Here is a 22856-nt window from a genome sequence, read left to right as displayed (position 1 = left end):
CCCAGGACACATGGCTACCTTCTCAAAGGCCGTTGATTCTCTTGAGCCCCCCATGTTTGTGTGTGTGTGGCTCCCAGTCTGATTCTCTTTCCCAGGCATTTGTTTGTGGCGTCAGTTGTCCTGCCATCACAGCTCTTTAGCAATCTCTTGCCAAGACTGGGGTCTCAAAGGTGTCTGACCACCCCCTGGTTACTGTTGCTGTTCAACATGACACACAGTCCAGACGAGCACAGGGGCTGGTGAGAAAAGGCACTGTGCAGATTAATTTTTCTTTTAATTAAGATAGAATGTCAGTGGGTTAGCCTGTTGTCAGAGGATAAAAGTGTCCTCTCAGTAGATAAATGGTGACATTTCTGGACTGCGATCCCGCAGCAGAGTCTGTTTCGGCGACTCTATTTCTGCTCTGCCAAGTGATTAATGATGTAGATCCCGTCTCCCAACATGACGGCTGCAGGCGCGGGAGTGACAGGTACACGCGTGCTCACTGCCCCCGAAGCCCGCGTCTCAGGGGCCAGCCCAGCTGGACTCCTTTGGCCAAATAATCAGGAAGTGACATATCTGTAAAAAGGGTCTCTCACTCGCATTTCCTTCCTGGAACTTTCCGATAAAGGAAAAGGTCAGAAGTCTGATGGGCCCGTGGAAGTTCCATTCGGGCAGATAAGCGCCCGTTATCAGCGCCCGCTGGCACAATCTGCCTCATGCCAGCTGAACCTCCTTAGGGTTCTCTTGAGTGGAGGTGGCGTGGTGGTGGAGTCAGCAGCAGAGTTACCAGGGACAGGACGGTTGCTGTGTCTCTTGATTTTCTTGAAGAATCCTATACTTGATTTGCAGTTGATCTGATCTGTGGCTAACCATCAACCTCAGGTTAGATGGTAGACAAAAGGGAAAATATACATAAATATACATGTATATATATGATTGTGTGTGGTATCCAAAAATATATGTACACACTTTAAATAATTAATTCCAATGACTTAAATCTGAAAAGAAAGAAACATCAATTGAGCCATCAGGAAAAAAGTGTATATACTTTGGGGGAAATATATATATATATATATATATATATATATATATATATATATATATATGTGTGTGTGTGTGTGTGTGTGTGTGTGTGTGTATATTAGTAGTTTTTATTAATTTTTGTCCATTTGAGCTAACATATATGTTAAAGATCAAGGATTTGATTAACACAAATTGTGTAGGCAATAGACATCTTTAAATGCACTATTAATAGTCTTCAGCGAGTAAAGGAAAAATATCACGGCATAATTGTTTCTGGAGTGCCACGTATTAATAATGTTTTTCTTTCCACGGATCAGTAGCATCTCTGCTACCCACCTGAACATTGTGCGTGTGCTAATTGAAGGCCGCCTTAGACTGACAGCTGCGAAGCACCATGGAAACCTATAAAAACAGGACTTCTGTTCTCTTGCGACTGAGTGGATAATTTATCTCCCTGTCCCCGCCCCCACTTGCATTTCTCCAGATCAAGTTCGGAACAGCTACCAGCTCTGTAATAACGGGACCCTGAGGGTGATGTATGCCAATGGGATGGGTGTCAGCTTCCACAGTGAGCCCCACGTCCTAGCAGGCACCATCACCCCCACCATTGGCCGCTGCAACATCTCCTTGCCCATGGAGAATGGCCTAAACTCCATTGAGTGGCGCCTAAGAAAGGAACAGATTAAAGGCAAAGTCACCATCTTTGGCAGGAAGCTCCGGGTAAGTGGTTCCACTGAACTTGTCACCACCAAGTGGTAGGGGATGCACTTCGTCCTCGGGAGCAGAGGAAATGTCCCCGTTCCCGAGCCTCCCTGGAAAAGACAGGTCTTTCCCCCAGATGGTAGGAGCCATGTATCCCTCGGGGACTGACACCGTTTCCTGGGATTGAAAATGGGGGGACTGACCTTCTGCTACAGCTACAAGGTAGCCTGGGTCCTCATTTCACACGCGCCTTCTTCTCCCTCAGCACCCGCTGCTGGTTGGCCAGTTCAGCAGATGAACTGGTGCCAATGCCTCCCGGGTAATTTGCTAAACACTCAAGGAGTTGACAGTCGGGTGGAATATGTAGATGCAGGACCATCCTACAGGCTCAGCGAGAAGATAGAGGAACTGTCCCCCAGCCTGGGAATCAGGGCAGGTTTCCCAGGGGGAAGCAACCCACAGTAGGAAGTTTTGACCAACCCTTGCCTCCCCAGTCTAGGCAACTTACAAGTTGTATCTTTCAAAAATGAACACATAACAGCCTGAACCAGTTTGGCTCAGTGAATAAAGTGTCGGCCTGCAGACCAAAGGGTCCTGGGTTCGATTCTGGTCAAGCACATGTACCTTGGTTGCAAACTCCTCTCCAGCCCAGGCCCTGGTAGGAGCACGTGCAGGAGGCAACCAATCGATGTGTTTCTCTCACATCAATATTTCTCTCTGTCTTTCCCTCTCTCTTCCACTCTCTCTGAAAATCAATGGGGAAAATATCCTTGGGTGAAGATTAAAAAAAAAAAAATTAACACATAACATTTGTTGAGAACTTTCATGACACAAGCACTACCTTAGATGCTTTACTTACATCATGTTATTTCCAGCAGCCTCATGAGGGTAGCTATTGTCATCTCCATTTTTCAGTGAGAAAACAGAGTTTGGGAAGTTAAATAACCCATCCAAGGGCACGACGGGTAGAAAATGGCAAAGCCAGGACTCAGCCCCAGCTCCGTCTTTCGGTGTGTCTCACGTACCGGCATTCTTAACCGCCAGGCCACACAGCTTCCCGTTTAGATCCCTGGGCACCCAGGTCATCTGGGGCCTGCTCTGGTCCTTTATCCGGCACTTAGGACTGTCTCTGACCCCCAGGGGGGCAATCCTAAGGATCCCAGGCTTCATCAAATCCGGCACGTGTTCACTGAAAGCCTACTATGAGCCAGGCACTGTGCTATGTACTGGAATACAGGGCACACCACACAAAACCCCTCCCCTCCTGCAGCTCACTTACAGGGGTGGGCGGAAAGGGGCAAGAGGGCAGATAATAAGTAAATGAATCAATAACTGGAATAGCTGCAGGTGGAGATAAGCACTAGGAGAATAGGACACAGTGGAGCAGGGCAGGGTTTAACAAATGCTCGGAGCCCCTGAGAGTAGAAGGCTTGCCATCCAGAGAACTTGGCTCATCACTTATGCCGGGTTGTTGGGCTGAAATTCAACCGACCCAGGTGACCGCCCTGCAGAGCCAGGCGGTTCCATCTTAGGGTTCGCCTTTGTCTAGTTGGAGTCTAATTGTCCACGTCAGATTATCAGCTGGCTCCCATGTTGACTTCCTCTGCTGGCTCTATCTGCAGAGTCGCAAGCTGTGCACAGTATCTTCCTAAGGACAAAAATGGCCTGGCCAGCGTGGCTCAGTGATTGAGCATCGACCTATGAGCCAGGAGGTCACGGTTCAATTCCCAGGTTGTGGGCTCAATCCCCGGTGTGGGGTATGCAGGGGGGCAGCCAATCAATGATTCGCTCTCATCACTGATGTTTCCATCTCTCTCTCTCCCTCTCCCTTCCTCTCTGAAAGCAATAAAAATATTCTTTTTTTTAAAAAAGACAAAAATGAAAGGAGGTCATTAGCTAAATCCTGCGTAACTGGATTTCAAGGCTGTGTGATTGATTTTTAATACTTGGCATGGTAGAAGTTGATCATACGTAGTAATCACACCTTCTCGTGTAGTACTCAGCTATGCATTTTGACTGAGTTTTCCAAATAAAGATAAAATGTGGGCCTAAAACAAAATGGCTATCATCCCAACTCTGAATATTAACAACCTCAATAATGGGACTCTTGGTAATTAGCAGAAGTTAGGCACGCAGGTCTTATAACCGCATTTCTGCCAGGGTTAGATTTGCTGGCATCATGTTTATGCAAATCAGAACACAGCTTTATCTATCAACACCTCAACACTTAATTGTCTAGTGTTAGTTCCTGTAACAATAATCACATATCCATTTAGCTCTTAAATGAAAATCACTATGAGATTATAACAGGTCGAGTGGACTGAAAATGTAATTTGAAAATGAGGGAGAAAGCCTGGAATTTATTTGCATCTCATTTAGTTTAATTCAATTCATAAATTGTTTAGTGAATGAAATAAAAGCAGCTCACGGAGATTGGCGGGGAGCAGGTGGAAAGGCAGGGTGGAGTGGGATGTGGGTTAAGAGACCGGGGAGTGGCCCTTTCCTCAGATGCGCCCACGGCAGGGAAGTTTGCAGCCGCTCACCCAAGCTCTCTGGTGGCCCATGAGAATATAGGCCCTTCTCTCCTTACCTTTGGTCCTGACCTTTCTTTTCACTCCATTTTGACCCCCCAAATTTTTTTCATTCATTTCAAAAAGTGGACTCTTAGGAGACCATTACATGTGATGATTATAATTGCTTGCTTTCCTGGGTGGGTCTAGTTTTATTTTCTTCTAGGTTTAAGTCTCTCCTGTATTGGGACTGAAAATGAAACCCACGTTTCAAATATTTTTAAAAAAGATGTTTACTCAGTGCCAACTCTACATGCAGGATGATGGAGGGAGTAGACTAGAGGGAGAGAAAGAAAATGAAATCTTGCCACCAAGAAGCTGACGGTCTAGTGGAGAAGGCAGTGGGAGCAGTGTGATGTAAGCTGTCATAGAGGCTAATGTCCCGTGGGCAGGGACACTGCATGGGGTCGTCAGGAGAAGAGAGGCTGTGGCAGGGAACAAGCCCCAACATCTCGGGGGCTCGGCGCATCAAACCAGGTATCTCAGCTCTAATCGCTCTCTCTTGTGACCCTGCCATTGTAAGCGCATGGCCTCTCCGGTTACTGGGGAAGGGGAGGTGGGCTTGGATGACAAGGGCGCTTACTGAGCAGGGCTGGATGAGGACACAGTGGGGTCACTTCAACTCAGCCGCAAAGAGGCCCAGGAAATGCTGGTGAGCACTGAGCAGGGCCCGGCCGCCCTGTCAGGCTTGAGGTTTGACAGGCGGGCAGGAAGAGCTTCGTGGAGGAGTGGGAGTCAGTCCTGAGGAGCAGGAATTGGCCAGGTGAAGATCAAGGGAAGGCGTGATCAGCCGGAGTGTTGCCTGTGAGACAGAAAGAGGTCAGAAAAGGGAATGGCATTTCAGAAGCTTTAACTCAGCGTGGCCCAAGAGAAGGGAATGTGTTACACTGGGGTGCAGATTTTTTTTTTAAAAAATCGAGCTGGCGGGCTGCACATAGGAGGGAATAGTTTGCTAGGCTGGCATTTATCCTGAGAACGGTGGGGGGCTGTTGCAGGTTTAATTAGCAGAGTGATGGGTAGGGATGTGTAGTATTAGAAAGACCTCTCAGAGCCCAGAAATAAATCCTTGCTTCTATGGTCAATTAATATAAGGCAGAGGAGGCAAGAATATACGGCGGGATAAAGATAGTTTCCTCAGTAAGTGGTGTTGGCAAAACAGGACAGATACGTGCAAAAAAAAGAAAAGAAACTAGACCACTTTCTTACACCAGATACAAAAATCAACTCAGAATGGATTGAAGACTTACATGTTAGACCTGAAACCATAAAACGCCTAGAAGAAAACATAGACAATAAACCCTTTGACCTTGGTCTTAGCAATTTCTTTTTGGATATACCTCCTCAAGCAAGGGAGACAAAAGAAAAAAGTAAACAAATTGGAGTACATCAAACTAAAAGGATTTTGCACAGTGAAGGAAACTATCAACAAGACAAAAAGACAACCTACTGAATGGGAGAAGATATTTGCAAAGGATACATCTGATAAGGGGTCAGTACCCAAAATACATAAAGAACTCATACAACTTAACACCAACAAGGTCAACCAAAGACCTTGTATGCATATGTGTGAACTAGGAGGTCACGGTTCGATTCCTGGTCAGGACACATGCCCAGGTTGTGGGCTTGATCCCCAGTGTGGGGCGTGCAGGAGGTAGCCAATCCATGATTCTCTTTCATCGCCGATGTTTCTATCTCTCTCTTCCTCTCTGAAATCAATAAAAATATTTTTTAGAAAAAAAAGAAGGAAAAGAATGTAAGTTAAATATCTCTCTCTCTCTCTCTCTCTCTCTCTCTCTCTCTCACACACACACACACACACACACACACACACACACACACACACCAGATATATTCTGCATTCTCCAAAACCAAAATTCTCACAAGGCAAAATGCTGGCCCTGAGGATGGATCAGTAAGCGCATTAATGCCTCCCCTCCCCCCAGCAAGCTCTTTTCCTAGACTTTTGGAAGACAGAACTGAAACTGACCCCTTCTATTAAGATTTAAAACTTCTGTTCCATCCTGAAATGGATCTGGTGCGTGATTCACTCCGAAAAAGGAAGGCATGTAACCAGGATATTTCCTCCGGCTTATGATTTGCATCAAGATTGCAAAAGCAAGAAACAGCCACTTGTGTAGGAGGCAGAACAAAAGAAAAATTGCTTCCAAGGTAATCTTCCATCATGATATTGGTATTAGCGTTATGAGTACTCCCAGAGGAAGTGGGAGTTAGTAATTTTGTTTTGGTTTCCATATAATTAATATGACATTGCAATTACACGTTGGCTTGCGTTACTTTTGCTTTTGTGGCGAATGACTGTGACAGAGGAGCGAGGTATGAGGCAGCCATGCGTGTGTGCCTGGGAACACACACCCGTGAACCCAATTCTGCACGGAGCCCATTCAGGTAGATCTGTTGACAGACTCGGTCGTCATGAAAGCCTGGATTTCACCAGCTCCTTCCTGCTCCAGTGCACCCGCTCTGCACCGACTAACGTTTCCTTTTGCAAATACCCCGTATGTGCTTGGAACTGTACTCGGCACTGCGTGTTTATTGGTAAACAGAACAGACAAGACTCTAAATTGCGAGTAATGCTTGTGCAGAAAGAACAACTTGTAAGACATTTCATATTAGCTTAAAGAATACTCCATTAGAAGGACAAACTTCTGCAGACACGTTAAACAAGGCATTCCCCAAGCAAGTGTTACTTTGGGTGACTTGCTGTTTGGGAGGGTGCGATGGAAAAGGGGTAAGACCCTGGTGGAGTTCAGTCATTGGAATTGTGATGGCTGCTAGAAAGAAAACTGTAGGGTGAGCACAGTGGGAAATGTCTGATTTAGGTTAAGGCCACTCTAAGAAAATGGCATTTGAGCTGAGAACGAAATGAACAGGAATTTTCCAGGCATGGGATGGGAGGAAAACCTCCTGTGCGAGGATACCAGCATGTGCAAAGGCCCTGAGACATAAAAGACGGTTGCTTGTAACCTGAGCAGGAGGAGATCAAGGGCATGGGGCTTATTGGCCCTGGTGAGGATCTTGGAAATACAGAAGTCCTCCTCGGATTTCCCCTCTAGAGTAGGGTGGGGAACATCCGGCCTGAGGGCCACATAAGGCCCATGAAATCATTTGGTCTGGCCCTGCCCAGGCATGAGGGGTGAGTTAATGAAATGTTTAACCAAATAGAGCAGGCTAGTTGCTACGCTGATAATTTTGCACGGCCCGAGAATGATGTTATAAATACCCAAATAGCCCTTGGCAGAAACAAGGTCCCCACCCCTGCTCTAGTGAATGCGAAGGAGAATTCACCGGCAGGCTGACCGGCTGCTTCCTTCTAGACGCTGGAGACATGTGACATACCTGGCTTCTGAAAGTTAAAGTTGAAGGGTGACAAGTACAAGCTTGTTCTGGTCGTCTGGGCTGAGCCTCCATAGCAGATGCCACTCTTCTCTGCTATCTCCCTCCCCTTGGCCCCCTCACTACCTTCATTAGACTGTCCCAGAGCCTCTGACACGGAGTCCTCTGCCTGCGCGGGGGCCCTTGCTCACTCCTCAAGCTCTCCCTTGCTCACCAACCCACTGCCTTTGGGACACTGTCCTTGTCAGCCCGGTTCTGGCTGTGTCCCTCCTCTGCTCCCATTACCTCTTCCCTATGTTTACCCTCATTACCACGCTCATGTTTTCCATTGTTGGTTCACATGTCCTTATCATCCTTGGCCTGGAAGCTCCATGAGGGCAGGGCCATAACTGTCTTGCTCGATCTTAAGTGTTGATCACAGTAACAAGCACACAGTAGGTGGTCAGTCAATATTGAAAGAATGAATGAATGAATGGGACTTTAAGGTGGCATCATGAAAATCTGCTCGACCACTGTTGATTCCAGGTCTTGGTGGGGCCTCCCTGAGTGACTCTAATTGCTCTTTGGAATGAAGCCCTTCAGACATTTGGAGATCACAGATGTCCCGCCATACTTTCTGTTCTTGGTTTTCCATGTGGGAACCTTAGATCATCAGAGTTGCCAGGATTCTTAAACTACCTAATTCAAGCCCCTTATTTTAAAACGTTTGTTAAGCACCAAGCAATGCCAAAATAATAGAGACACTAAGAGAATTGAGATGAAGTTGCTGCCCACCGGAAGCTCACAGGCCACTACAGATCAGCACACTGAGGCGCGAGCGGTAAAGGTGCTGCTTTGCAGTGACAAAGCTAATCGTTGTCAAAGCTGCAACTCACAATTCAGGTCTTTCTACCTCACCACCATCCAAAATAGCAAGTCATCCAAAAGTAGTGTTTGCTTGGGGAAATACATTATGTAATGTGTTTGCCGAGGCTTGCCCTTCTGATTATGCATTATTTAAACTTAGTAAGTTGTTTTGTCTGCACAAGCACTGATCCCAGTGTAGCATTGAGTCTTGCTATATGGGAGCTGGGAGAGGAGCTGCTCTTTAACTTTTTATTTTTTAAATATGTTTTTTATTGATCTCAGAGACAGGAAGGAAGAGGGAGAGAGATAGAAACGTCATTGATGAGAGAGAAACATCGATCGCCTGCCTCCTGAATGCCCCCTACTGGGGATTGAGCCAGCAACCCCAGTATGTGCCCTGACCGGGAATCAAAACTGCGACCTCCTGGTGTATGGGACAACACTCAGTCAACTGAGCCACACCAGCCAGGTGAGAAGCTACTTTTTAAATCCCAGAAGACAGCCCTGGCTGATGTGGCTCAGTTGGTTGGAATGTCGGCCCATGCACCAAAGGGTCACAGGTTCGATTCCTGGTCAGGGCACAGACCCAGGTTGCAGGTGGGTACATAGGGGAGGCAACCAATTTATATTTCTCTCTCTCTCCCTCTCTTTTCCTTTCTCCCTCCCTCTCTCCCCCCCCCCCCTTCCCTCTCTCCTTTCCTCTCTCTCTCTAAAATCAATAAAAACATGTCCTCGGATGAGGATTAAAAAGAAAAAGAAGTAAAATAAATAAATCCCAGATAACCAGCCCAGAAAGAAATGAAGATGGCATCTGAGCCAGACCTCTCCTCTCGGAAGGTGAATAACTAGCCTCTCCACGGCAGGACTTCTGCCTTAAACGTGGCCAGACGCGGACACTCCCGGGCCTTCCTCGCTAGTGTTCTCTGCGTTTCCCTTACCGGAGGCAGGATGGGCAAACAGTTCTTCTGTCAGTCTCACTGCAGCCTCTCCTGCTGTGCTCCAGTGCCGCCTGCTGGGGGGGGGGGGGGGGGGGGGATCCAGCCCAGCGTTCATTTCCTCGGTTTCTCAGATCACCAGCTCCCATCTCTGCCCCGAGAGCTAGTTGGAGTCACCCGTTATGGGCCCAGCAGGGCCATTTTGACGCCAGCGTTTCCTTTTCCCAGGGTTTTTTATGAGCCTCCTTGTGACAGGCGGGTGCTTGGTGAGAGCCGAACATTCTGGCGGGGGGATCCCACGGGGGAAGCTACCCCGCAAGCCTGCCCTCTGCAAAAATAAAAAGCGCGCTAAATAGCTGAGTTTTATTAACTGGGAAAGCCAGGCTGAGGAAAATGCTCGATAATTAAAAATAATGGCTTCCTTACGAACACAAAATTGTATTAATTTAAAAATTGGTTTCTGTGTTGCTCCGCACCTACCGAGCCAGCTGGGAAGGGAACTGTGCTGATCCCGGCAGTGGAAATCATTCAAAATAACTTTTATGTTCTCCAGGAAGCCTCGGGGTTAATTTAAATATGGTTAGATGGGTAATTTAATTCAGGCGAAGAGGACGGCGTGGCTAAATTAAAGCTTCTGTGCTCTCGGAACTGGGGGGCAGGTGCACATGAGCCAGCCAGCCCTCCAGCACCCCACACCCCACAGCTGGGGCACCTCCTCTTCACACGTGGTGCCCTCGTAATTAACGCTACTTGCTTCTAATCAGATTGCACAACTGGCCTGCACTGCTTGGCTCAGCTTCCGGTGAATCCATCATATTTAATTATTAGAAGGAGTGGGCATTTTTATAGAAGTCACCAAGACGGTGACATAGGTGGCTCCTGACTTCATTCCCCCATAAGAGAAACTGACAACTGTTCACAGACAACCACCTGAGGAGATCGGAGAACACAGGTGAGGCCGAAGCATCCCCAGCCCTGAAGAGGCTAAGACAGTCGGCACTTTAAGGAGAAGAGGGGCAGCAACATGGTGCCCACGGGTGCCGCCCTTGGGCAGGCACAGCACCCTGCAGAGAGGTCACCCTGAGCTGATAGTACCTCCATAGGAGAGGGAGCCCAGAGGGGACCTCCAGCTGCCCCAACATTGTAGGGTCGCTTCGCGAGAACCCCGTTCTGGTTCCACCCCACAGAGAAGGCAGGGGGGTCTGATTTTGACGAAGAAGGAAGGAGGAGCTTCCAACAGCCAGCACTCAGATCTTGGCAGACCCAGCTCCCACCGGCAGAGCACAAGTCGCAGTCCCAACCAGCGGCTTTGCTCATCTGCAGCGCCAAGTTGTGGCACAGTCTGGGCAGGGAAGGCAGCGGGGTGATGGTCTGCCCTCGCCCAGGCAGAATAGCTGAGTCATGGCCCCAGCCCAGCCCCATCTGACTGGAAGGCCTGATGAGAACACCCGGAGGCTGCATAGCCCTGCAAGACTCAAGCCCACGGGTAGACAGGCAGAGATGACCATGCCAGAGCAGAGCCAGTACCAGGCGGGGAGGTCCCCCTGCTATGCCCAGGCAGGGGGAGGTTGTTCACAGCCCCACCCTCTGCTGAGTATAGCCCAGCCGTGGGCAAACTATGGCCTGCGGGCCGGATCCGGCCCATTTGAAATGAATAAAACTAAAAAAAAAAAAAAAAAGACCATACCCTTTTATGTAATGATGTTTACTTTGAATTTATATTAGTTCACACAAACACTCCATCCATGCTTTTGTTCCAGCCCTCCGGTCCAGTTTAAGAACCCATTGTGGCCCTCGAGTCAAAAAGTTTGCCCACCCCTGGTATAGCCCCTGGCCCTCCAGACCAGGAGGCCTATTTGGAAAGTTTGGGATGTGCCTAACATGGGCCCTCCTACCCTACCCAGGCAAGGGAGCTGAGCCATAGCCCACCCATGCTGAGTGTGGCTCCCAGCCCTGACCTGCCATGGGGGAGCCACAAATAATCCAACTTAAAAATGAGCAAAGGACTTAAACAGACATTTTCCAAAGAAGATACACAAATGGCTAAACAAATGAAAAGGCGCTCAACATCACTAATCATTAGGGAAATGCAAATCAAAACCACGGTGAGGTACCACATCGTGACTGTAGGAATAGCCATCATTAAAAAGATAAACCAATGCCGATGAAGATATAGAGAAAGAGGAACTCTGTGTACTCTTGGTGGAAGAGAGCATGGAGGATCCTCCAAAAATAAAAATAGTACTACTATATAATCCTGCAACTCCACTTCTGGGAATATATTCAAAGGAAATGAAAACACTATGTCAAAGAGAGAGCTCCATTCCCATATTTTCAGAGAAGAATTATTTATAACTAGAAGCCCGTTGCATGAAGATTCGTACAATAGGCCTTCCTTCCTCTGGCTGCCGGCACCAGTTTTCCTCCTGCACCCAGGACCCAGGCCTTTGGTCCGGCCACAGCGGAGAAGCCACGCCTCGAAGCTAGGCTTCTCCCCTCCAGCCGCAGTGAGGCTCCTCTTCAGTCTTCAGTCTTCACTCCAGCTGGAGCCTTCAGTCCTCCCTCTGTGTCTGGGTATGCAAATTAACTGCCATCTTTGTTGGGTTAATTTGCATACTCATCCTGATTGGCTGGTGGGTGTAGTGGAGTGACACCAATTTGCATGTTCCTCTTTTATTAGTGTAGATATCCAAGATTTAGAAACAACCTCAGTGTCTATCAATGGATGAATGGATAAAGAAGATATAAGATAAATAGGTAGACAGATGCAATGGAATATTATTCAGCCATATAAAATGAGAAAATGCTATTTTCAGCAGCATGGATGGACTTGGAGGGCATTATGCTAAGTAAAACAAGTTAGAGGAAGACAAATATTGTATTATTTCACTTATATGTAGAATCTTAAAAAAATAAAATCTAACTCATAGGAAAATTAGATCATATTATTTGTGATTACCAGAGGGGAAGGGAATTGGAGGAAGGAAAAGATACAAACTTCCAGTCATAAGTAACTAAGTACAATTTATATGGAACCCAAAAAGACCCTGAATAGCCTTGGCAATCTTGAGAAAGAAGAACAAAGTGGAGGGATCACAATACCAATAGCAAACTATATCACAAAGCCATTGTAAGCAAAACAGCCTGGTTCTGGCACAAGAATAGGCATATAGATTAATGGAACAGAACAGAGAACCCAGAAATCAACCCACACCATTATGGTCAGTTAATATTTGACAAAGGAGGCAAGAGCATACAATGGAGTCAAGACAGTCTCTTCAATAAATGGTATTGGGAAAATCAGACAGATACATGCAAGAAAATGAAACTAGACCACCAACTTACACCATACACATGAATAAACTCGAAATGAATAAAAGACAAATGTAAGTCAGGAAACCATAAAAATCCTAGAAGAATACATAGGCAGCAAAATTCAGACATCTCACATAACAGAATTTTCACCAGTACATCTCCTAGGGCAAGAGAAACAAAGGAAAGAATTTTTAAAATGGAACTGCATCAAACTAAAAAGCTTCTGCACAGCAAAAGAAACCATCCTCAAGACCGAAAGGGAGCCCACTATATGGGAGAACATATTCACCAACCATACGTCAACGATACGTCTGATAAGGAGTTCATTTCCAAAATATGTGAAGAAATCATACAACTCAGCAAAAGGAAGACAAACAATCTAACTAAAAAATGGGCAAAGAACCTGAATAGACACTTCTCCAAAGAGGACATACAGATGGCCAACAGACATATGAAAAAATGCTCAACATCACTAATCATCAGAGAGATGCAAATTAAAAATACAATGAGGTATCACCTTACACATGCCAGAATGGCTACCATTAATAAATCAACAAACAATAAGTGCTGGCAAGGATGTGGGAGGAAAGGGAACCCTTGTGCACTATGGTGGGAATGCAGACTGGTGCAGCCACTGTGGAAAACAGCCTGGAGACTCCTCAAAAAATTAAAAATAGAACTGCTATTTGACCCAGTGATACCACTTCTGGGAATATATCCTAAGAATTCCAGAACACTAATCAGAAAGGATATATGCACCTCTGTGCCGCACTATTTACAATAGCTAAGATCTGGAAACAGCCCAAGTGCCCATCAGCAGATGAGTGGATAAAAAAGCTGTGGCACATTTACACAATGGAATACTATGCATCTGTATAAAAGAAGGATCTCTTACCCTTTGAAAGGGCATGGGTAGACCTGGAGATTATTAAGCTAAGTGAAATAAGCCAGCCAGAGAAATACAAATATCACATCATCTCACTTATATGTGGACTCTAAGAACAACAATAAAAACTGATGAACAAAATAAATCCAGGGACATGGATGCATGGAACAGACTGACAGACCTTAGAGGGAAGGGAGTTGGGAGAGGGGGGTAGGGAGGGAAGAAATTAACCAAATAATGTATATGCATATATGCATAGCCCATGGACACAGACAATAGTGAGATGAAGGCCTAGGGTAGGGCGGGGGCCAGATGGAGGGGAGCAAAACTGAAAAAATAAAGGACATCTATAATACTTTCAACAGTAAAAAAATAATAAATGCCAACTAACTCTCCAACCAATAAAAATAATAACTAAGTACTGGGGACGTAATGCAAACTTGATGGCTGCAGTGAACAGTTGTTAAGAGAGTGAATCCTAAGAATTCTCATTATAAGGAGAAAAATAGTGTTTGTTCTTTTTTTCTTTTTTCTATCTGAGATGATGGATGTCAACTAAATTTACTGCTCTAATCATTTCACGATATATGTAAGTCAAATCATTACGCTGTACACCTTAAACTTATACATTAATATATGCCAATTACACCTTAATAAACAAGAAAATAAAAAGTTAATTCTAACCAGTGCTATAATAAAATCCAATTCCCAGGGACATGGTGAATTTGGGAATAAAATCCCCCCTTGAATTATCAATGGCTAATAGTTAGTGCTTATTACTTCTTCACGGTTGGTGCACCCAGACAAGGGGGCAAAGGCCTCGTCAGCGCTCATTAGTAACATCAAACCCAAATGTTGGCCATCAGAGGTCCGGGACCCCTCTTCTGTGCTTGTCCACTATTCAGTTCTGCAAGCTTAGCACCCTCATGTACTAATCTGTAATAATAAAATCGTAATATGCTAATTAGACCAGACATCCTTCTGAACGACCTTCTGGACAAAGCCGGGGCTACAAGGGAAGCCCAGGTCCCGGGTGCCAGAGAGAAGCCAGTGCTGGCAGCCAGGGGAAGGAAGGCCTACTCTTGCACGAATTTCGTGCATCGGGCCTCTAGTATAGTTTTAATGATAGTCATGCATGTGTATGTGACTTACATGTTGATCTCTGCCCTGATTATGTTACAGTATACATATACACATACACACACACACAGGCACGATTATATTATGGTTGCATGTACTATTCGCCTGTTGTTCTCTCCCACGTAACTGAAGACAGGGCCTTCTATCATACTGAGTGTATTTTTTTAAATATATTTTTATTAATTTCAGAGAGGAAGGGAAAGGGAGAAATAGAAATATCAATGATGAGAGAGACTCATTGCTCAGCTGCCTCCTGCACACCCCATACTGGGGATCAAGCCCACAAGCTGGGCATGTGCCCTGACAGGGAATCAAACTGTGACCTCCTGGTTCATAGGTCACCACTCAACCACTGAGCCATGCTGGCCATCCCATACTGAGATATTTTAACCAAGAGCACACATCAGAACCACCCACTTCTATTCCCTGGGAGCTGACTCTGTGCTATGGAATCAGTCCAGCAGCAGGATTTGCTACAGCAGCCCGCACGGTTTAGAATCACGTGCCTGATGGAATCACATGCGCTGGTCGGAGAGGCAGGACTGAGCCAGGTGAAGACCATGAACTCTTGCTTGGGGTCCTGGCTGCACAACTTACCACTTGTATAAACTTGGGCAGGGCATTTAAACCTAGTCGTGCCTTGCATGTCACAGGAAGATAATAACAGTGCTCGCCTAGGAGTGTTATTGTGAGGATTGAATAAGATAAAACAAGGGCAGTGCTCGGAGCAGGCTAAGAGCATCATAGGTCCTCAGGCCACATGGCTCTGTTGGTGGTGCTCATCCCACCTTCCACCACAGGCACCAAGCCTGATGGTGGCGCAGAATTAATGTTAAATCCTAGATAATAAAAGGCTAATGTGCAAATCGACTGAACAGCGGAACGACCAGTCACTATGATACACACTGACCACCAGGGGGCAGACGCTTAACACAGGACTGCCCCCTGGTGGTCAGTGAGCTCCCACAGGGGGACTGCCGCTCAGCCAGAAGCCAGGCTCATGGCTGGCAAGCACAGTGGCAGTGACAGGAGCCTCCCCCGCCTCCACTGCAGCACTAAGGATGTCGGACATCCCCCAAGGGCTCCCGGACTGCGAGAGTGCGCAGGCTGGGCTGAGGGACCCCCCCGCCAAGTGCATGAATTTCGTGCACTGGACCGCTAGTGAATAATAAATGCACTGGGGGCTATACACTGTTATCAAAGAGAAGCAAAAGGGGGGATAGGGAAAGGGAATGGGGATAGGAGATAGGAGATGGTGGGGTGTCACTAGCAGTTGGCTCAGAGAATGCTGAAAATCCTCCCTCTTGCCGCATCATTCATTCTGCGAATAAAACATTGGCGAGGGCTTGAGCTGGAATTCTTAAACTCGCAGGTCTGGGAATCTTCTGCAGTTGTCCCAAATGGAGCAACCCGATGTGGCCAAACTTCTGTCTCCAGATGAGGTGACCCCAGCCTGTGTGACTCTAATGTGGGATCAAGATCCCCAGTAATTCTGGCAGCGTTAAGTTTGGACTGGTTAAAAAAAAGTGCTACCCCTCCCCTGTTGCCTTCTTGACTGTTCTTCCCAATTGCTGCAAGTCTGATGGTGTGCATCTTCCGCTGAAAGCTAAGCTTCTTATAATCCCAAGAACTTGCCACCTTCATCCCTATATCCAAGTTTTTCCAAATGTTCTATCTCCAATGTTCTATCCCTTTCTCTCCACGGAAACAGCAACAGTTTGAAGAGTCGAATAGTCCTGGGTTCAAATCCAGCCCCTGAACCTGTCTAGCTATGTCATCCTCTGAGCTAACTGCCCATGTAAAAAAATAACTTCTACTTATGTTGTGAGAATTAAACTGGGATCAGGTATCTAAAGTACCTAGCACAGTACCTGTCAAAGCATCAGGGGCTTCTATCAGTTTAGATTAGTTTCAACTGCAATGTAACAGAGATATAGGAATAACTTGCTATTTTTTATGATCTAAAAGGAGTCTAGAGGTAAGCAATTCAAGGTTGGTATGGATGACCATTAAAGACACCTAGGTCGAGAGAGAGAGAGAGAGAGAGAGAGAGCGAGAAAGATCTAGACTCTTTCTCTGGGTGAGCCATCATCCTTGAGGTTTCCATCCTCAAAGTCAGCCCATAGTCACAAGGTGAATGCTGGAGCTTCAGAGATCATGTCCACATTCCACCTAAGAGGAGAGGAAAGCGGGGAAAACAAAAGGGTGCCTACTTCTTAGCTGAGTCGGCTTCTCCAAGGTTCCCAGAAGACCGAGCTAATAACTATCACTTAAATCATGTTAGCCACCCCTATCTCCAAAGGAAGCTGTGAAATGTCGTTCTTTACCTGAGTACAATACTGCTCTGCAGAATACGGGTGTCTGAGGTATCAGAGGTCGTCCTTGTCTCCCCATCATGCTGCAACATGAAGCCCTCAAGGGCCGCAGCATTGCCTTACAGTCTCTGCCTCAGTGGACATATCTCAGGGCACTCAATGCACATGTAACACAGGAAGCAGTAAACCTGGTTACATGTCTAAGTGGTTAACTGGTCAAAGTCTTTAGAGCTACTAGTAAATCCCAGACCAACCCCACCACGTCATTGCTGTGAGACCTTGAGCAAGGACGTAACCTCTCTGTTTCCAGCTCAGTTTCCTCATTGATCCAGTGATCTTTGTGAGCATCAGCTCAGACAATAGATGCAAATCGCCTAACTCAATGCCTATACATACTAGCCCTCGGGCCATGTGAAAGTTATTATTACCATCATCGTCACCAGCATCATTATTATCATTAAGTGCTGGTGAACCATTAGGGTAAGGTGAGGAGGTACCAGACATCTCTCCCGTCTCTTCCCTCTGCCTGTTTATATCCTCCATGGCCTTCAACAGTCACTCCAGGGACGTCTGGATTTGCAGTCAATTATATTGAAAGAGCCTGACTGAGTCGGCCTCATTTTATGCACTTCCAGCCATCCTCTCAGGACTAGCTAAACCTCAAGAGTCAGCCCTTCCCTTTTTTGGCATCTCTCAGCCCTGCTGAGGTCTCCCCACTGAGTTCTTGCATCCCTGGCAGTGGTAAGATTTTCTCTACATAGAAGTAAAGGAGTGCACGTAAGAATGAGCCTTCAGATTCCCAGGTCTTTGTAAAATATGGGTTTCCAAGACCTTCTCCCTACCCTCCTGGGTACTTAAGGCTTCAGAAGAAATCCTGACACCTGTTATTGCAGATTGTTAGCTGCTCAGCTGATGACATGGCCAAAAACGGTTCTAAGTGTGCAAATATACAAATCCTCTTGGCCCCTCGGTGGCCGTGCACTGCACATTTGTCGCCATCCACGCTTTCTACAACCTGGTGGTACCCTTGTAATTGTGCAAGTCACGGCCCATGTGACTGCTCCTGGCTGCCATGCCCAGATCAGCCATCACTGACCTTAAGCAGCCCCATGTCTGTATTCCAGTACATCCTACAAATATCGCCATACCGTGATGCAAGAGTTTAGAAAGCACTCCTCTAGGTAAATTCAGGGTTATTTCTTCCTCCAACGCACACTGTGCCCCAGCCGCGCCAACCACGTCCTCCATAGAAGACTGAGCTAACACGCCCAGGTGGTATATTTCAAGCCAGGCCCTTTGTGTTTGCCTAGGTCCACGGAAGGAATCTCTTGTCCATCGACTATGACCGGAATATTCGAACGGAAAAGATCTATGATGATCACCGGAAGTTCACCCTGAGGATCATTTACGACCAGGTGGGCCGCCCCTTCCTCTGGCTCCCCAGCAGCGGGTTGGCAGCCGTCAACGTCTCGTACTTCTTCAATGGGCGCTTGGCTGGCCTGCAGCGTGGGGCCATGAGTGAGAGGACAGACATCGACAAGCAAGGCCGGATCGTGTCACGCATGTTTGCTGACGGGAAAGTGTGGAGCTACTCCTACCTTGACAAGGTGGGTACCCGTGCCACCCTGGGCCAGCGGGGCTGTCTCTTGGTACGGCTGCTCTTTTTCAGCTGACCAATACACCTTGCTATAAGCCATCTGAACATCTTTACTTGGATTCCACAAGGGCTCCCCTCCTACTATCCCCCCTCACTGGGAAGGAGGAAATCTGAATGAAATGTTATTCATAGCTCAGCACTATTACCATTAAAAGCAAAAAAAAAAGTACTAGATACTCAGGAATGGCAAAACGGATAGACGGTCTGATTTTATTCCAAAAATCCTAATAAGTGCTGTTGAAGCTGACAGAATCATCCCGTTGGCAACATGGCTAATCATCACTTACAAAGTAGAAATCCTTACTTATAAATTAGAAATGGCTAATCATTTCTTACAAATTACTTATAAATTAGAAATGCCTTGCCCGAAATTTAGCCATCAGAGGAAGAGATTGTGCTTAAAACTCAAGCACACAGAGCAACGCCCTTCCTCTGGGCCAAGTGTTGAACCAGCCAACGGATCCTCTCCAGATTCCCTGTGTCTAAAAGTGCCAGGTTCAGGTCTCCGTGTAGGTCTGCGGAGGTTGGCCATGCAATAAAAAGAGGTCCCTTCAGGACACTAGTCATGACTTTTGAGGCTGCCCTGGTCATCTCGTCATTAGACAGAAGCTGCTGGACTCACCTTGACACAGGTCCATTTCCATTCCTTCCTTCCTCGCCTCCTGATTAGTGATCCCTTGCAGACAGAGCTGTTACCTCCTCTGCAAGAGAGGGGCTGCTGTCCCTTCGGTCCCTCCCAAATACTCTTCTCATTATGCCATAAAATACTGGAATGGTTGACCAGAGGAGGCAGGAATCTCCCAATGGCCTCAAGTTCAAGGCCATTTTTTTTACCCAAAGAATCAATGATTCTGAACTATTTAATCTTTTCAGTAGCTTCTAAATGGAGGCTGTGCTTTCTCTTTAATCAGGGGTGGCAGAAACATAGTATGTGTGTCACACCTGTCCCCTGCTGTGTCAGTGGCAAGTCATTACTAAACAATCTCAGGATTTCTTGTTATTGAGTCTATAGGCAAACTCAACCAATGCCTCTTAGCTCAGTCCTCCAAGCCCTCCAAGCAACAGCAGCATCACCTGGGAGCTTGTTATAAAAGCAGATTCTCAGGCCCCACCCCTCCCAGAACTAATGAATCAGAATCTGCCTTTTAACAAGGTCCCTGGGTATTTCACATGCACATTAAGGTTTGAGAAGCCCTGCTCCGGACAGCCACCCTGATCCATCAGAGTTGGCATGCCCGATGAAATCAACCTACTCATAATCTCTGGTCTAAACTTCCCCATCCCTCATGCCTTTTGAATGGACTTTTGGGGAAATGGCATAAATTCTGTCAGTGTGAGTGATTGGTCCTAAAAAGCCAACTCATGGGTTTCCTTCCCCCTTCCTTCCTCCAGTCCATGGTCCTCCTGCTTCAGAGTCAGCGTCAGTACATATTTGAGTATGACTCCTCCGACCGTCTCCATGCCGTCACCATGCCCAGCGTCGCCCGACACAGCATGTCCACGCACACCTCCATTGGCTACATCCGCAACATTTACAACCCGCCCGAAAGCAACGCTTCGGTCATCTTTGACTACAGTGATGATGGCCGAATCCTGAAGACGTCCTTTTTGGGCACCGGGCGCCAGGTATTCTACAAGTATGGGAAACTCTCCAAGTTATCAGAGATTGTCTATGACAGTACCGCTGTCACTTTTGGGTACGACGAGACCACTGGTGTTTTGAAGATGGTCAACCTCCAAAGTGGGGGCTTCTCCTGCACCATCCGGTACCGGAAGATTGGCCCACTCGTAGACAAGCAGATCTATAGGTTTTCTGAGGAAGGCATGGTCAATGCCAGGTTCGACTACACCTATCATGACAACAGCTTCCGGATCGCAAGCATTAAGCCCGTCATAAGTGAAACTCCCCTTCCTGTTGACCTCTACCGCTATGATGAGATTTCGGGCAAGGTGGAGCACTTTGGCAAGTTTGGGGTTATCTATTATGACATCAACCAAATCATTACCACCGCCGTGATGACCCTCAGCAAACACTTTGACACCCACGGGAGGATCAAGGAAGTTCAGTACGAGATGTTCAGGTCCCTCATGTACTGGATGACGGTGCAATATGACAGCATGGGAAGAGTGATCAAGAGGGAGCTAAAACTGGGGCCCTATGCCAACACCACCAAGTACACCTATGACTATGACGGGGATGGGCAGCTTCAGAGTGTGGCTGTCAATGACCGCCCGACCTGGCGCTATAGCTATGACCTCAATGGGAACCTTCACTTGCTGAACCCGGGCAATAGTGTGCGCCTTATGCCCTTGCGCTATGACCTCCGGGATCGGATAACCAGACTTGGTGATGTGCAGTACAAAATTGACGATGATGGCTATCTGTGCCAGCGAGGGGCTGACATCTTCGAGTACAACTCCAAGGGCCTCCTGACAAGAGCCTACAACAAGGCCAGTGGGTGGAGCGTCCAATACCGCTATGATGGTGTGGGGCGGCGGGCTTCCTACAAGACCAACTTGGGCCACCATCTGCAATATTTCTACTCTGACCTCCACAACCCGACTCGCATCACCCATGTCTACAATCACTCCAATTCAGAGATAACCTCGCTCTACTATGACCTCCAAGGTCACCTCTTTGCCATGGAGAGCAGCAGTGGGGAGGAGTACTATGTTGCCTCAGATAACACAGGGACTCCCCTAGCTGTGTTCAGCATCAACGGTCTCATGATCAAACAGTTGCAATATACAGCCTATGGGGAGATTTATTATGACTCCAACCCCGACTTCCAGATGGTCATTGGCTTCCATGGGGGACTCTACGATCCCCTGACCAAACTGGTCCACTTCACTCAACGTGATTATGATGTGCTGGCTGGACGGTGGACCTCTCCAGACTACACCATGTGGAAAAACGTGGGCAAGGAACCAGCCCCCTTTAACCTGTATATGTTCAAGAGCAACAATCCTCTCAGCAATGAGCTGGATTTAAAGAACTACGTGACAGGTGAGGACACTGCTGCCTCAGTTGGGCAGTGGCTCCCTGTGGGGTGGTTGTCCTGGTACACCATTGGGAACCTCAAAAGAAGGTCTTATGTCTTATACTAGGAGAATGTGGAGAACTGTAAACCCTGGGCTGTACAGTATCTAGGACAGTCAAGTGACAGCAGTACAGAGCAGTCACCAAGTCTGTTTGAAGATGTCCTGACCATTTGCAAGACCATTTAGTTGAAATAAGTTTTATAAGAGGCTTTTTACCCCCACAGAGGAAAACCACCATAGGAAGAGGGAAAGAAAGGGACTCTAGTGTCAGAACTATCTGGTTCCAATTCTCCTTCTTGATTTATAAACCAATGGACCATGGGCTACTTGTCCAATCTCTCTGAGCTGTAGTTTCCTTCTCTGTGAAAGGACACTCATAAAACCATCCCAGAGAGTGGTCTTGAAAAGTACATGAACTCTAATGTAGGTGAAGTCTAGTACCTGGCACTTAGTGGATGTTCACCAAAGGGCATCTGCTCATGCTGTTAACATCATCGTCACTAGTGAAGCAATGAGTTAGCCTCGGTATTGAGATGACTAAGACCCAGTTCCCCACCTCACCCTCAGGCTGGCAGGACACACATACAAATAACCAATGATAACACAAAGCAGAATTAAGTCTGTGCTACCTTACAGGTACCTGTTATTTATTCAACAAGCATTTCTAGAATGACCAGGCTAGTTTCTGGGGGAGACAATGCTGAACGAGACAAGCACCCTTCTCCTTCTCTCAAAGGTGTGTGTGTGTGTGTGTGTGTGTGTGTGTGTGTGTGTGACTTAAGATTTTAAAAGTTTGATGTACTACAGAAGGGCCCCAAGGGTCAAACTGGGCCTGATGAAGGTGATCTTGGTTGGCAGAAATGGGCTCAAGGCTGAAGAAGAACTATGAGCAAAAGTCAGAAGGACACAGGAAGCTTTGACAGGGTATGAAGAGGACACCAGAGAGGGTCTTCTCCACCTACATGTCCATCCATCCATTCACCCATTCAACAAATATTTTCATAGCATCTAACATATACTTAGAACCAGAGATGCAGTGGAGAGCAAGTTAAAGTCCCCGTCCTCGGGGAAATAAGCAAGGAAATCTGG

The 22856-nt window shown here is 46.9% G+C and overlaps 1 protein-coding gene across 10 annotated transcripts in view; it reads left to right on the top strand.

Moving 5' to 3' along the window:
• The window catches only part of TENM2 (teneurin transmembrane protein 2), a 1191402-nt gene that overhangs the window by 1154384 nt on the left and 14162 nt on the right, over positions 1-22856 (top strand). For all 10 annotated transcript variants that reach the window (XM_070414454.1, XM_070414453.1, XM_070414452.1 and 7 more), the window contains 3 exons: positions 1490-1725; positions 18379-18675; positions 20118-21732. In XM_070414454.1, coding sequence (XP_070270555.1) covers positions 1490-1725; positions 18379-18675; positions 20118-21732 — 2148 coding nt within the window. The remainder of the gene's footprint in view (positions 1-1489; positions 1726-18378; positions 18676-20117; positions 21733-22856) is intronic.

Source organism: Myotis yumanensis, unplaced genomic scaffold (genome assembly GCF_028538775.1).
Source record: "Myotis yumanensis isolate MYYU_CA2020_CCGP unplaced genomic scaffold, mMyoYum1.0.hap1 SCAF_5, whole genome shotgun sequence".
In the NCBI taxonomy this organism is placed as follows: domain Eukaryota; kingdom Metazoa; phylum Chordata; class Mammalia; order Chiroptera; family Vespertilionidae; genus Myotis; species Myotis yumanensis.
The sequence above is the reverse complement of the archived record's forward strand: the minus strand, read 5'-3'. Positions and strand labels throughout refer to the sequence as shown.